Here is a 12,738-nt window from a genome sequence, read left to right as displayed (position 1 = left end):
TCCTCCACTATCAACTCTACTCTCAAACGCATCTCCCCCATTTCACGCACATCTGCTCTCACTCCATCCTCCCGCCACCCCACTAGGAATAGGGTTCCTGGTCCTCACCTACCATCCCACCAGCCTCCGGGTCCAACATATTATTCTCCGTAACTTCCGCCACCTCCAACGGGATCCCACCACTAAGCACATCTTTCTCTCCCCCACCTCTGCTTTCCGCAGGGATCGCTCCCTACGCGACTCCCTTGTCCATTCGTCCCCCCCATCCCTCCCCACTGATATCCCTCCTGGCACTTATCCTTGTAAGCGGAACAAGTGCTACACATGCCCTTACACTTCCTCCCTTACCACCATTCAGGGCCCCAGACAGTCCTTCCAGGTGAGGCGACACTTCACCTGTGAGTCGGCTGGGGTGATATACTGTGTCTGGTGCTCTCGAAGTGGCCTTCTATATATTGGCGAGACCCGACGCAGACTGGGAGACCACTTTGCTGAACACCTACGCTCTGTCCGCCAGAGAAAGCAGGATCTCCCAGTGGCCACACATTTTAATTCCACATCCCATTCCCATTCTGACATGTCTATCCACAGCCTCCTCTACTGTAAAGATGAAGCCACACTCAGGTTGGAGGAACAACATCTTATATTCCGTCTGGGTAGCCTCCAACCTGATGGCATGAACATCGACTTCTCTAACTTCCGCTAATGCCCCACCTCCCCCTCATACCCCATCCGTTATTTATTTTTATACACACATTCTTTCTCTCACTCTCCTTTTTCTCCCTCTGTCCCTCTGACTATACCCCTTGCCCATCCTCTGGTTCCCCCCGCTTGTCTTTCTCCCTGGAGCTCCTGTCCCATGATCCTCTCGTATCCCCTTTTGCCAATCACCTGTCCAGCTCTTGGCTCCATCCCTCCCCCTCCTGTCATCTCCTATCATTTTCGATCTCCCCCTCCCCCTCCCACTTTCAAATCTCTTACTCACTCTTCCTTCAGTTAGTCCTGACGAAGGGTCTCGGCCTGAAACGTCGACTGTACCTCTTCCTAGAGATACCGCCTGGCCTGCTGCATTCACCAGCAACTTTAATGTGTGTTGCTTGAATTTCCAGCATCTGCAGAATTCCTGTTGTTTTAGTTTCCTTTTGTAAGCTTTAAAAATCTTCCCAATCCTCTGTCTTCCCACTAATTTTTGCTTCCTTGTATGCCCTCTCCTTTGCTTTAACTTTGGCTTTGACTTCTCTTGTCAGCCATGGTTGCCTCCTTTTTCCATTCGAAAATTTCTTCTTCAGTGTGGAGAACTTCACTCACCTCAACTCTGAACTGATTCCACAACCTACACACTCACTTTCAAGGACTCTGCAACTCATGCTCTGAGTTTTTTTTATTTTCATAGTTTATCTTTTGCACATTGGTTGTTTATCAGTCTTTGTTTATATCTCCAGTATATGTAATTTTCATAAGTTCTATTGTTTTTTTTTCATTTTCTGGTAAATGTCTGTAAGGTAGTATATGGTAACAAACACATACATGGATAATAAATGTAATTGGACTTTGATTTTAATGGTGTTTGTCAAGATCCCGAACAGCAGTGTACTCAGGTCTCTGCAGAATGGCTGCTCTGGGGTGGAGCAGAAGAGGGAAACATTGAGACAAATATAATCAGCTGTTATAAGACTAATAATTTAATAAGAGACATACTGAGGTGTGGCTGAACCTTCCCGGTCTTCAAGCATAAGAAGCCCATAACCAAATCTTAGAGGCTGTTTAATTCTGGTGGATAAAAATGCTGACAGGCAAGACCATACGACCATAAAATATCAAGCAGAATTAGGCCATTCAGCCCATCGAGTCTGCTCTGCCATTCAATCATGGCTGAATTTCTTTTCTACCCCTTTCTCCTACCTCTCCCTGTAACCTTTATCAATCAAGAGTCTTTCAATCTCCTAAATACACACAGTGACTTGGCCTCCTCAGCTATCTGTGGCAACAAATTCCACAAGATTGACCACCCTCTGGCTAAAGAAATTATTCCTCATTTTCTGTTCTGGAAATGTCCCTGTAAAGGCAAGGACTAAGCAGGAGTCTATGAGAAGCTGAAACCTCTTCTCATCTTCAAAGGACAAGCCAATCACTCTTCCACACAACTCCTCCCACCCGTGAGGTGCTCCCCCATACACTATTAAAACTAGACCATTAGGTGACAGCAGGTTCAGTCTGTGCAATACTGTTTCTATTCTATCAATAGCCCCACACAAACTCCAATATTAAACTGCAGGAGTCAGTGACTCTCAAGTCAAACCACTAAAAAGGGAGACCCATATCTGATAATTAGTGAGGAAATCCCTGGCAGATGATATAATTCACATTTATTAAATCGGTTGTTTGCCTTCTGGGAGATTACTCGACATAGTTTGCACCGCACTGTCCTCCTTCCTACAGCCAATCAGAACTGAAGAAACCCTTTGTTCAAAGCTCAAAGTAAACCTATATTCAAATTATATATATGTCACCATATACAACCCTGAGATTTGTTTACTTGTGGGCATTCACAGTAGAACAAAGAAATACAATAGAATCAATATAAAACTACAAAGACAGACAAACAGCCAATGTGCAAAAGACAAACTGTGCAAATACAAATAAATAAAAATAGATAGATAGATCGATAGATAATACTGATAACATAAGTGGTAGAATCTTTGAAAGAGAGTGTGTAGGCTGTTGAATCAGTTCAGAGTTGTGCTGAGTGAAGTTACCCACACTGGTTCAGGAGCCTGCTGGTCTCAAGGTTAGCTGACTGGATGATGCCACACTGTCAATCAAATGTTTTCTACACCGCTCCCCCCCCCCACAACAACTGCAATATAATTTTTAACTAGTAAACAATAAATATTCAAAGAGGATTATTTCTTAATTATCTGATTTACATTTTTCCAGGATACGTCTCTACTCTAGAGAAATGACATACCATCATTTGGTATGTTGCCAAAAAACTCTGGCAGTTTTGTACAGATGTAGCATGGAGAGTATTCTGACTGATTGCGCCACCGTCTGGTAGGGAGGCTCCACTGCACGGAATTGGGAAAAGCTGCCGAGGGTTGTAGACTCAGTCAGCTCCATCGTAGGCACAACCCTCCTCACTATCAAGGACATCTTCAAAAGGCGATGATTCCAAAAGGCTCAATCCATCATTAAGGAGCCCCATCACCCAGGTCTCTTCTCATTACTACCGTCAGGGAGGAGGTACAGGAACCTGAAGACACACACTCAATGATTTAGGAACAACTTCTTCCCCTCCACCATCAGATTTCTGAACGGACATTGAGTCCATAAACACTTCCTCACTTCATGTTCTCTTTTCACGCTTCATTTTTAAAAATAATTCTTATTGCAACAGAGTAATTTTTTTACGCATTGCACTGTAGCGCAGCTGCAAAACAACACATTTCACAATATACGTGAGTGATAATAAATCTGATCCTGATTGTGACGCTGACTTTCACTTGCATCCTGTTAACCTCCAATCCATGGATACTTCAATGTTTGTTGTGGAGATTGGACAATGTTTTGTAGTATCGGCATTGATCTATTTCCTCAAACTATCAATGGAAAGCCCTCATTATTATTGGATTGACTGCTACCCAGTCTCCCCACCAACACAAGAAGCAAGGATCCACTGTACGTACCTTTTGAGGAGGTACAGAGAATGACACAGTCCTCAGATCAACAACGTGAAAGGTATCAACACAAGGTATAAACCAGAAAATACCTGAGGGTAAGCAGAAAAATATCATTAGTCTTTTTCAAAAAGCAGCAACTTGGATTTATAATTTAATGTTTTAAAATCAGTTTTGATTGACTTGTTGAGATACAACGTGGAATAGGCCCTTCTAACCGCACGCTCAAAAACCCCAATTTAACCTTAGTCTAACCATGGGACAATTTACAACCGGACAATTAACCTACTAACCGGTACAAATTTGGAATGCAGGAGGAAACTGAAGCAGCTGGGAGAAACCCACGAGGTGCTGGAGGCAGGAAGCATGTTCCCACTGATGGGTGGGTCCAGAACCAGAGGCCACAGTTTAAGAATAAGAGGTAGGCCATTTAGAACGGAGTTGAGGAAAAACTTTTTCACCCAGAGAGTGGTGGATATGTGGAATGCTCTGCCCTAGAAGGCTGTGGAGGACAAGTCTCTGGATGCTTTCAAGAAAGAGATGGATAGAGCTCTTAAAGATAGCGGAATCAAAGGTGATGGGGATAAGGCAGGAACTGGATACTGATTGTGGATGATCAGCCATGATCACAGTGAATGGCGGTGCTGGCCTACTCCTGCACCTATTGTCTATTGTCACCGAGAGGACATGCAGACAGTGGCGGGAATTGAACCCGGGCCGCTGGTACTGTAAAGCATTGTGCTAACCACTCCAAAGTGCCACAGCGGGTAGAGCCACTGCCTCACATCTCCAGAGACCCAGGTCAATTTCTGCCAGCCCACAAACTCACTGGAGGCTGGGAGCCCAGAGACTGCCTGTCCTTGGGTTGGAGGACAACCCGCGTATGCATGTGTGAGACGGAGGTGGAGGGGAACAGGGCATGTCTTGCTATTGCTGTTGTTCTCCTGTGCTGATCATTGTGGGCATAATATGTTGGTGCCTGAACCTCTGGTGAGACTTGTGGGCTGCCCCCAGCAGATCCTTGGATTGTGTTGGTTGTTAATCAATAGAGGCAGATACATTTGAGATATTTAAGAGACATTTAGATATGTTCATGAATGTGAGGAAAATGGAAGGATATGGACATTGTGTAGGCAGAAGAGATTAGTTTAGTTAGCCACTTAATGACTAATTTAATTGGTTCAGCACAACACTGTGGCTGAAGGGCCTGTTCCTGGGCTGTACTGGTCTATGTTCTATGTAATTAATGCAAATGATGCATTTTACTGTATATTTCGAAGTATATGAGATTAAAGACTATAAGACCATAAAATAATAGAGCAGAATTAGACCATTCAGTCCATCGAGTCTGGCCAGTCATCTTCTCCCTGTAACCCATAACCCTCTTAACAATCAAGAACCTATCCTCCACTCCTGTCTGTGGTGACAAATTCACCAATTTGACCACCCTATGGTTAAAGAAATTCCTTCTCATCTTGAATAAGTGCATCCAAATCTGAATCTGAATCAAACTTGACCTTGGGTGTTGTCTGTGTGGAGTTTTCACATTCTCCCTCTGACCATGTTGGTATCCTTCTGGTAATCCAGCTTTATACTATATCCCAAAGATGTGCGGGCTAGTCGTGTTGGATCCAACTGTTTGATTCTTAGATTAGGCTGTTTAATTATTTTCTTTGCAGTTTAACAATTAATTATTTGTTTGTATTTTAAGTAGCTCTTATATGTATCATCATCTTCATCATCATTATGTGCCACGTTATATCACGCAGGCAATCATGGTTTTTCCATGACCATCATTATTCTTGGCAATAGTTTCTACAGAAGTGGTTTGCCATTCCCTTCTTCTGGGCAGTGTCTTTACAAGACAGGTGACCCCAGCCATTATCAATACTCTTCAGAGATTGTTTACCCGACGACAGTCATCGCATAACCAGGACTTGTGATATCCACCACCTGCTCCCATGGCTTCATGTGACCCTGATTCGGGGGGGGGTGGCTAAGCAGGTGCTACACCTTGCACAAAGGTGACTACAGCCTTGTGAAGGGAAGAAGCACCTTACACTTCCTTTGATAAAGATATACCTCCACCTCGCCACCCAACAGCTTAATATGCCTCTACAAAATATACAAAGTATAACTCTGGAAAACTTTAAGTTTCTTTGTTCTGCATTACTTGAATAATTGTTTTCTCATTGCTTATCTTGGTACTGCAGTATTCAAGTAAGTACTTTCTAATTGGTTGTCTCATATATAGATTTGAACGGATTTTTTTTAATCTCTGGGTAAAAATTAGCTGTTTTGGGCTAGGCACCATCTTTAGTTTCTATTTTCTTCAACCAGTAGACCCCTATCACCGTTTCAACATCCCTCTGTTTTATCAACTCTTAATAAAACGATCGTGAAGCAACAAGTTTGATGCCTCTTCCTTGACTTTGAAAAGAAACTTGAATCAAAAACGTCAGAATCCAACAGTAGCCTAGGTATTGATTGGCTCTCAAATTAAGGTAAGTGGTAGGATCTGGAGGAATATGATGGGAATGTGGTAAGAATATAATAGGCAGGATGTGGAAGTTTATGAGAGGATGCAGAGGAGCTGTGCCAGCATTCTGCCCGGATTAGAAAGCATATCTTTTGAGGAGAGGTTTAGCAAGCTAGAGTTTTTCTTTTTGAAATGAAAGAGAATGAGAGGTGACTTGATAGAGATGTACAAGATAAGAGGCATAGATAGAGTGGACAGCCAGCACCTTTTCCCCAGGGCAAAAATTGCTAATACAATGGGACATCATTTTAAGACGATTCTAGGAAAGTATAGAGGGGCTGTCAGGGGGGTGGGGGGAGGTGATGCCACGTTGTGGCAGGTATCTGCCAGAGTGTGTTCAAACACAGCAAGTTCTGAACCATGATCTGCAGTGTCCACAGTTCCCTAAGCTTAAACACTTGAATTCCTTCCTTAAGTATGTGCAGTGGATGATTTCCTATAGTGAAAGTTCTTATAGAACTTTCTACAATTCAGAACACCCTGACTGGCTGCATTACTGCCTGGTATGGGAACTGTACTTCTCTTGGTCGCAGGACTCTGCAGAGAGTGGTGCGGACACCCCAGTACATCTGTAGATGTGAACTTCCCACTATTCAGGGCACTTACAAAGACAGGTGTGTAAAAAGGGCCTGAAGGATCATTGGAGACCCGAATCACCCCACCCACAAACTGTTCCAGCTGCTACCATCTAGAAAATGCTACCGCAGCATAAAAGCCAGGACCAACAAGCTCCTGGACAGCTTCTTCCACCAGACCGTCAGACTGCTTAATTCATGCTGACGCAACTGTATTTCTATATTATATTGATTGTCCTGTTGTACATAATATTTATTATAAATTACTATAATTGCACATTTCACATTTAGACGGAGACGTAACGTAAAGATTTTTACTCCTTATGTATATGAAGGATGTAAGTAATAAAGTCAATTCAATTCAATTCCAGTTCGAGTTCCTCCAGTGTTTTGTGTTACTCTGTATTTCCAGCATCTGCAGTATCTCTTGGATATGTACAGTGCCTATCAAAAGTACTCACTGCCCTTGGAAGTTTTCATGTTTTATTGTTTTACAACATTGAATCACAATGGATTTAATTTGGCTTTTTTGACACTGATCAACAGAAAAGAAACTTCAGTGTCAAAATGAAAACAAATTTATTCAAGTTGGTCTAAATTTATTACAATTATTAAACACAAAATAATTGATTGCATAAGTACTCACCCCCTTCAAGTCAGTATTTAGTAGATGCACCTTTGGCAGTAATTACAGCCTTGAGTTTGTGTGGATAGGTCTCTATCAGCTTTGCACATCTGGACTCCGCAATTTTTCCCCATTCTTCTTTACAAAACTGCTCAAGCTGTATCAGATTGCATGGGGATCATAAATGAACAGCCCTTTTCAAGTCCAGGCACAAATACTCAATTGGATTGAGGTCTGGACTCTGACTTGGCCACTCCAGGACATAAGCTTTGTTGTTTTGAAGCCATTCCTGTGCAGCTTTGGCTTCATGCTTGGGGTCATTGTCTTAGAAATATAGAAAAACCCTCAGCACAACACAGGCCCTTCAGCCCACAAAGCTGTGCCGAACATGTCCTGACCTTAGAAATTACCTAGGGTTACCCATTGCCCTCTATTTTTCTGAGCTGCAGTTCTCTTACAGAATGCATCAGGTTTTTCTCCAGCATTTTGCTGCATTCATTTTACCCTCTATCTTCACAAGCCTTCCAGGGCCTGTTGCAGTGAAGCACCCCCACAGAATGATTCAGCCACCACCATGCTTCACGGTAGGGATGGTGGTTTTTGATGATGTGCGGTGTTTGGCTTTTGCCAAACATAGCATTTACTCTGATGTCCAAAGAGCTCAACTTTGGTTTCATCAGACCATAGAACCTTCTTCCAACTGACTTCAGAGTCTCCCACATGCCTTCTGGCAAACTCTACCTGAGATTTCATGTGAGTTTTTCTTCAACAGTGGCTTTGTCTTTGCCACTTTTCCAAAAAGCTATGACTGGTGAAGCATCTGGCAACAGTTGTTGCATGTTCAGACTCTCTCCTCTAAGCCATTGAAGCTTGTAACTCCTCAAGAGTTGTCATAGTTCTCTTGGTGGCCTCCCTCACTAGTCCCTTTCTTTCACAGTCAGTCAACTTTAAGGACAGCCTGCTCTGGGCAGGTATTTACAGTTGTGCCATATTCTTTCCATTTCTTGATGATTGACTTCACTGTACTCCAAGGGATATTCAGTGACTTGGCAATTTTCTTGTATCCATCTCCTGACTTGGGCTTTTCAATAACCTTTTTGCAGAGATGCTTGGAGTGTTCTTTTGTTTTCATGGTGTAGTTTTTGCCAGGATACTGACTCACCAGCAGTTGGACCTTCTTCTGCCTTTTAATGGTAGTTAGCAATCCAACTTAAAGGTGCACTACAGCCACCAACTCGACTAGAGTTGGTGCAGTGAGTTGGGAAATAAAATCCCTACTAGTTCTTTAACAAATGAAAACTAAATTACCCCAAAGAGCTCTGTAGATTATAAATAAAGAAAGACAATATTGTGAATTAAGTTAAAGTCACGTCCATAACTTAGTAAAGTTTTAAAATGTAACTATCAACCCCCAAAGATAGTAGTGCAGTCTGCATTTTCTTTCTTTCAACCTTATATGCTTCTCTGTTCAACTGTTTCATAATGATGGCAAAACCTACACATCCCAGAGTGATGTTTTCTAACAAGGTACAAGGCATAATTAAGCATAATATGCCCAATTCTAAGTCTGGTCGATATAATTCCTTCTCTTCTTGTTTTACCCCCTTCTCCATCAATCCAACAATTTTGTGTATTCTGTAGAGGGGTCTCCCCTTATGCCCGTTATCCCACAGGTCTTGCCATAATCCCCTCATTCTTAGCCCCAACAACCCCTCAGCTTCTGATTTGCTAAGTGGAAGATAGCTGCACTTTTAACAGCTTTTTTGGTCGAGCAATCAACCCGCTCATTCCCCTCAACACCTCCATGTGCAGGCACCCATGAGAAGTAGACATGTAAAACAATACCTTGAATATGAAATAAAGTTTGAAGAGCTTCCAGCAGTAAATCTGACCTACTGCTAGAATGACCTGTTTTAAGACGAGCCAAAACCAAAAAAGAATCTGGACAAACTACAACTTTGCAAGGACAAATTTCCTCCACTCACAGTAAACCCAAAATGATGATAACCAATTCTGCTGTATACACTGATAAATGGTTAGTAAGACTTTTCTTTATTGTTACTTGTAGTTCAGGCACAAAGACAACCACACCAACATTCCTAGGTAAATTATCTTTAGATCCATCAGTAAAAGCGGTTAACGTATTAATGAACCAACAGACTCTCAGGCATATCAGGATCCTTGGAATTCATTAAATTATGAAACCTGAGATCAACTAAAGCCGTTGGAAAAAGCAGGTTGGGGTTACCGAAAAAGCTACAGTGGGACTTAATGCATAATCCTGCAAACCCATATTGCTAGCATGATAAAAACCCAGCCATCCAAAACCAAAAACACTTTTCTTGTGATGTTCCCAACAGTCTTCCAACAGTCGTTTAATCAGATGATCTTTTCTCTGTCCCATCAATTAATCCAGTATGTTAACATCAGTGTCAACTTCTGCAACTGTAAGGCCTTGTGGGTTGAGTTAAGAAACTGCAAGGGTAAAAGGACCCTGATGGCAGTTATATACAGGCCTCCGAACAGGAAATAAAAAAGGTGTGTCAAAGGGGCAATGTTATGATAGTCATGGGAGATTTCAAAATGTAGGACAAATGGGAAAATCAGACTGGAAGTTAATCTCAAGAGAGAGAGTTTGTTGAATGCCAGCAAGATGGCTTTTTAGAGCAGTTTGTCGTTGAGCTGACTCAGGGATCAGTGATTCTGATTGGGTGTTATGTAATAAACTGGAGGTGATTAGGGAGCTTAAAGCAAAAGAACCTTTAGGAGGCAGTGATCACAATATGACTGAGTTCAACTTGAAATTTGATAGGGAGAAAGTAAAGTCTGATGTAGCAGTATTTGAGTGGAGTAAAGGAAATTACAGTGGTATGAGAGAGGAGTTGGCCAAAGTAAATTGGAAGGAGATGCTGGCAGGGATGACAGCATTAGCAGCAATGGTGTGAGCTTTTGGGAAAAACAAGGAAGGTGCAGGATAGATGTACTCCGAAAACAAATAAATATTCAAATGGCAAAATAGTGCACCTATGGCTGACAAGGGAATTTAAAGCTAATGTAAAAACAAAATGAGGGCATAAAAGGCGGCAAAAATTAGCAGGAAGACAGAGGATTGGGAAGATTTTAAAATCCTACAGAGAGCAACTAAAAGAGTCATCAGGAGGAAAAAGATGAAATATGAAAGAAAGCTAGGAAACAATATCAAAGTGGATAGTAAAAACTTTTTCAAATATGTAAGAAATAAAAGAGCAATGAGAGTGGATATAGGACTGCTAGAAAATGAGGCAGGGGAAATAATAAAAGGGGCCAAGAAGATGGCAGATGAAGTAAATGTGTATTTTGCATCAGTCTTCACTGTGTAAGACACTAGCAGTGTGCCAGATGTTGAAGGGTGTGAGGGAAGAGAAGTGAGTGCAGTTACTATTACAAGGGAAAAGGTGCTTAAAAAGCTGTAAAACCTAAGGGTACGTAAGTCACCCGGACCAGATGAACTGCACCCGAGAGTTCTGAATGAGGTAGCTGTGGAGATTGTGGAGGCATTAGTAATGATCTTTCAAAAATCATTGGACTCTGGCATGGTGCAAATTATAAATGTCACTCCACTATTTAAGAAAGGAGGAAGGCAGCAGAATGGAAATTATTGACCAGTTAGCCTGACCTTAGTGTGTTGGGAAGAAATTGGAGTCAATTATTAAGGATGAGGTTATGGAGTACTTGGAGTCACAGGACAAGAAAGGACAAAGTCAGTATGGTTTCCTGAAGAGGAAATCTTGCCTGACAAACCTGTTGGAATTCTTTGAGGAGATTACACATAAGATAGACAAAGGGGATACAGTGGATGTTGTACATCTGGACTTTCAAAAGACCTTTCACAAGGTGCCACACAAGGCTGCTTACCAAATTAAGAACCCATGGTATTACAGGAAAGTTACTAACATAATTAGAACATTGGCTGATAGGTAGGAGGCAGCGAGTGGGAATAAAAGGATCCTTTTCTGGTTGGCTACCAGTGACTAATAGTGTTCCACTGAGGTCGGTGTTGGGATCGCATCTTTTTATGCTGTATATCAATGATTTAGATGATGGAATAGATGGCTTTGTTGGCAAGTTTGCAGATGATATGAAGATTGGTGGAAGGGCAGGTAGTGTTGAGGAAACAGGAAGGCTGCAGAAGGACTTAGATTAGGAGAGTGGGCAAAAAAGTGGCAAATGAAATACAATGTTGGAAAATACACTGTTATGCACTTGGGTAGTAGAAATAAATGTGCAGACTATTTTCTAAATAGGGAGAAAATCCAAAAATCTGAGATGCAAAAGGACTTGGGAGTCCTTCTGCAGAACACCCTAAAAGTTAACTTGCAGGTAGAGTCGGTGTGAGGAAGGCAAATGCAATTTTAACATTCATTTCAAGAGGTCTAGAATATAAGAGCAGGGATGTGATGCTGAGGCTTTATAAGGCACTGGTGAGGCCTCACACTGAGTATTGTGAACAGTTTTGGGCTTCTCATCTATGAAAAGATGTACTGGCATTGGAGAGGATTCAAAGGAAGTTCACAAGGATGATTCCGGGAATGAAAGGGTTATCATACAAAGAACATTTGATAGCTCTGGGTCTGTACTCACTGGAACTTAGGAGAATGAGGGGGTGATCTCATTGAAACCTTTCAAATGTTGAAAGGCATAGACAGAGTAGATGAGGAAAAGATGTTTCCCTTGGTGGGGGAATGTTGGACAAGAGGGCACAGCCTCAGGATGGAGGGGCATCCATTTAAAACAGAGATGTGGAGAAATTTCTTTAGCCAGAGGGAGGTGAATTTGGGGAATTTATTACCAGAGGCAGCTGTGGAGGCCAGGTCGTTGGGTGTATTTAAGGCTGAGCTTGATAGATTCTTGATTGGACAGCATTAAAAGTTACGGGAAGAAGGTTGGGGAGTGGGACTGAGAAGGGGAAAAAAGGATCAGTCAGGATTGAATAGCGGAGCAGACTCAGTGGGTCAAATGGCCTAATTCTAGTCATATGGTCTTAGGGTCTTAATCATCCCATTTCAATCAGTAAAGCCGAAACAGGAGACAGCAGTTGACCTTCCAGATACAGGTGTATTTTTACTACAATCAGTTGAAACACCTTGAATGCACACAGGTCTCCAAAAACAAATCTCCATTTAACTAATTATAAGACCATAGGATATCGGAGCAGAAGTGAGCCATTCAGCCCATTGAATCTGCTCTGCCATTCCTTCATGTGCTGATCCAATTCTTCCAGTCATCCCCACTCCCCTGCCTTCTCCCCATACCTTTCGATGCCCTGGCTAATCAAGAACCTAT

The 12,738-nt window shown here is 42.2% G+C and overlaps 1 protein-coding gene across 2 annotated transcripts in view; it reads right to left on the bottom strand.

The window, feature by feature from the left end:
• Positions 1-12,738, bottom strand: part of LOC134347452 (stomatin-like) — a 58,865-nt gene that overhangs the window by 26,350 nt on the left and 19,777 nt on the right. For both annotated transcript variants that reach the window (XM_063049772.1, XM_063049773.1), the window contains exon 4: positions 3,687-3,769. In XM_063049772.1, coding sequence (XP_062905842.1) covers positions 3,687-3,769 — 83 coding nt within the window. The remainder of the gene's footprint in view (positions 1-3,686; positions 3,770-12,738) is intronic.

This window comes from Mobula hypostoma, chromosome 6 (assembly GCF_963921235.1).
Source record: "Mobula hypostoma chromosome 6, sMobHyp1.1, whole genome shotgun sequence".
Classification (NCBI taxonomy): Eukaryota; Metazoa; Chordata; class Chondrichthyes; order Myliobatiformes; family Myliobatidae; genus Mobula; species Mobula hypostoma.
Note: the sequence above shows the minus strand (reverse complement) of the source record. Positions and strands in the feature narration are given on the sequence as shown.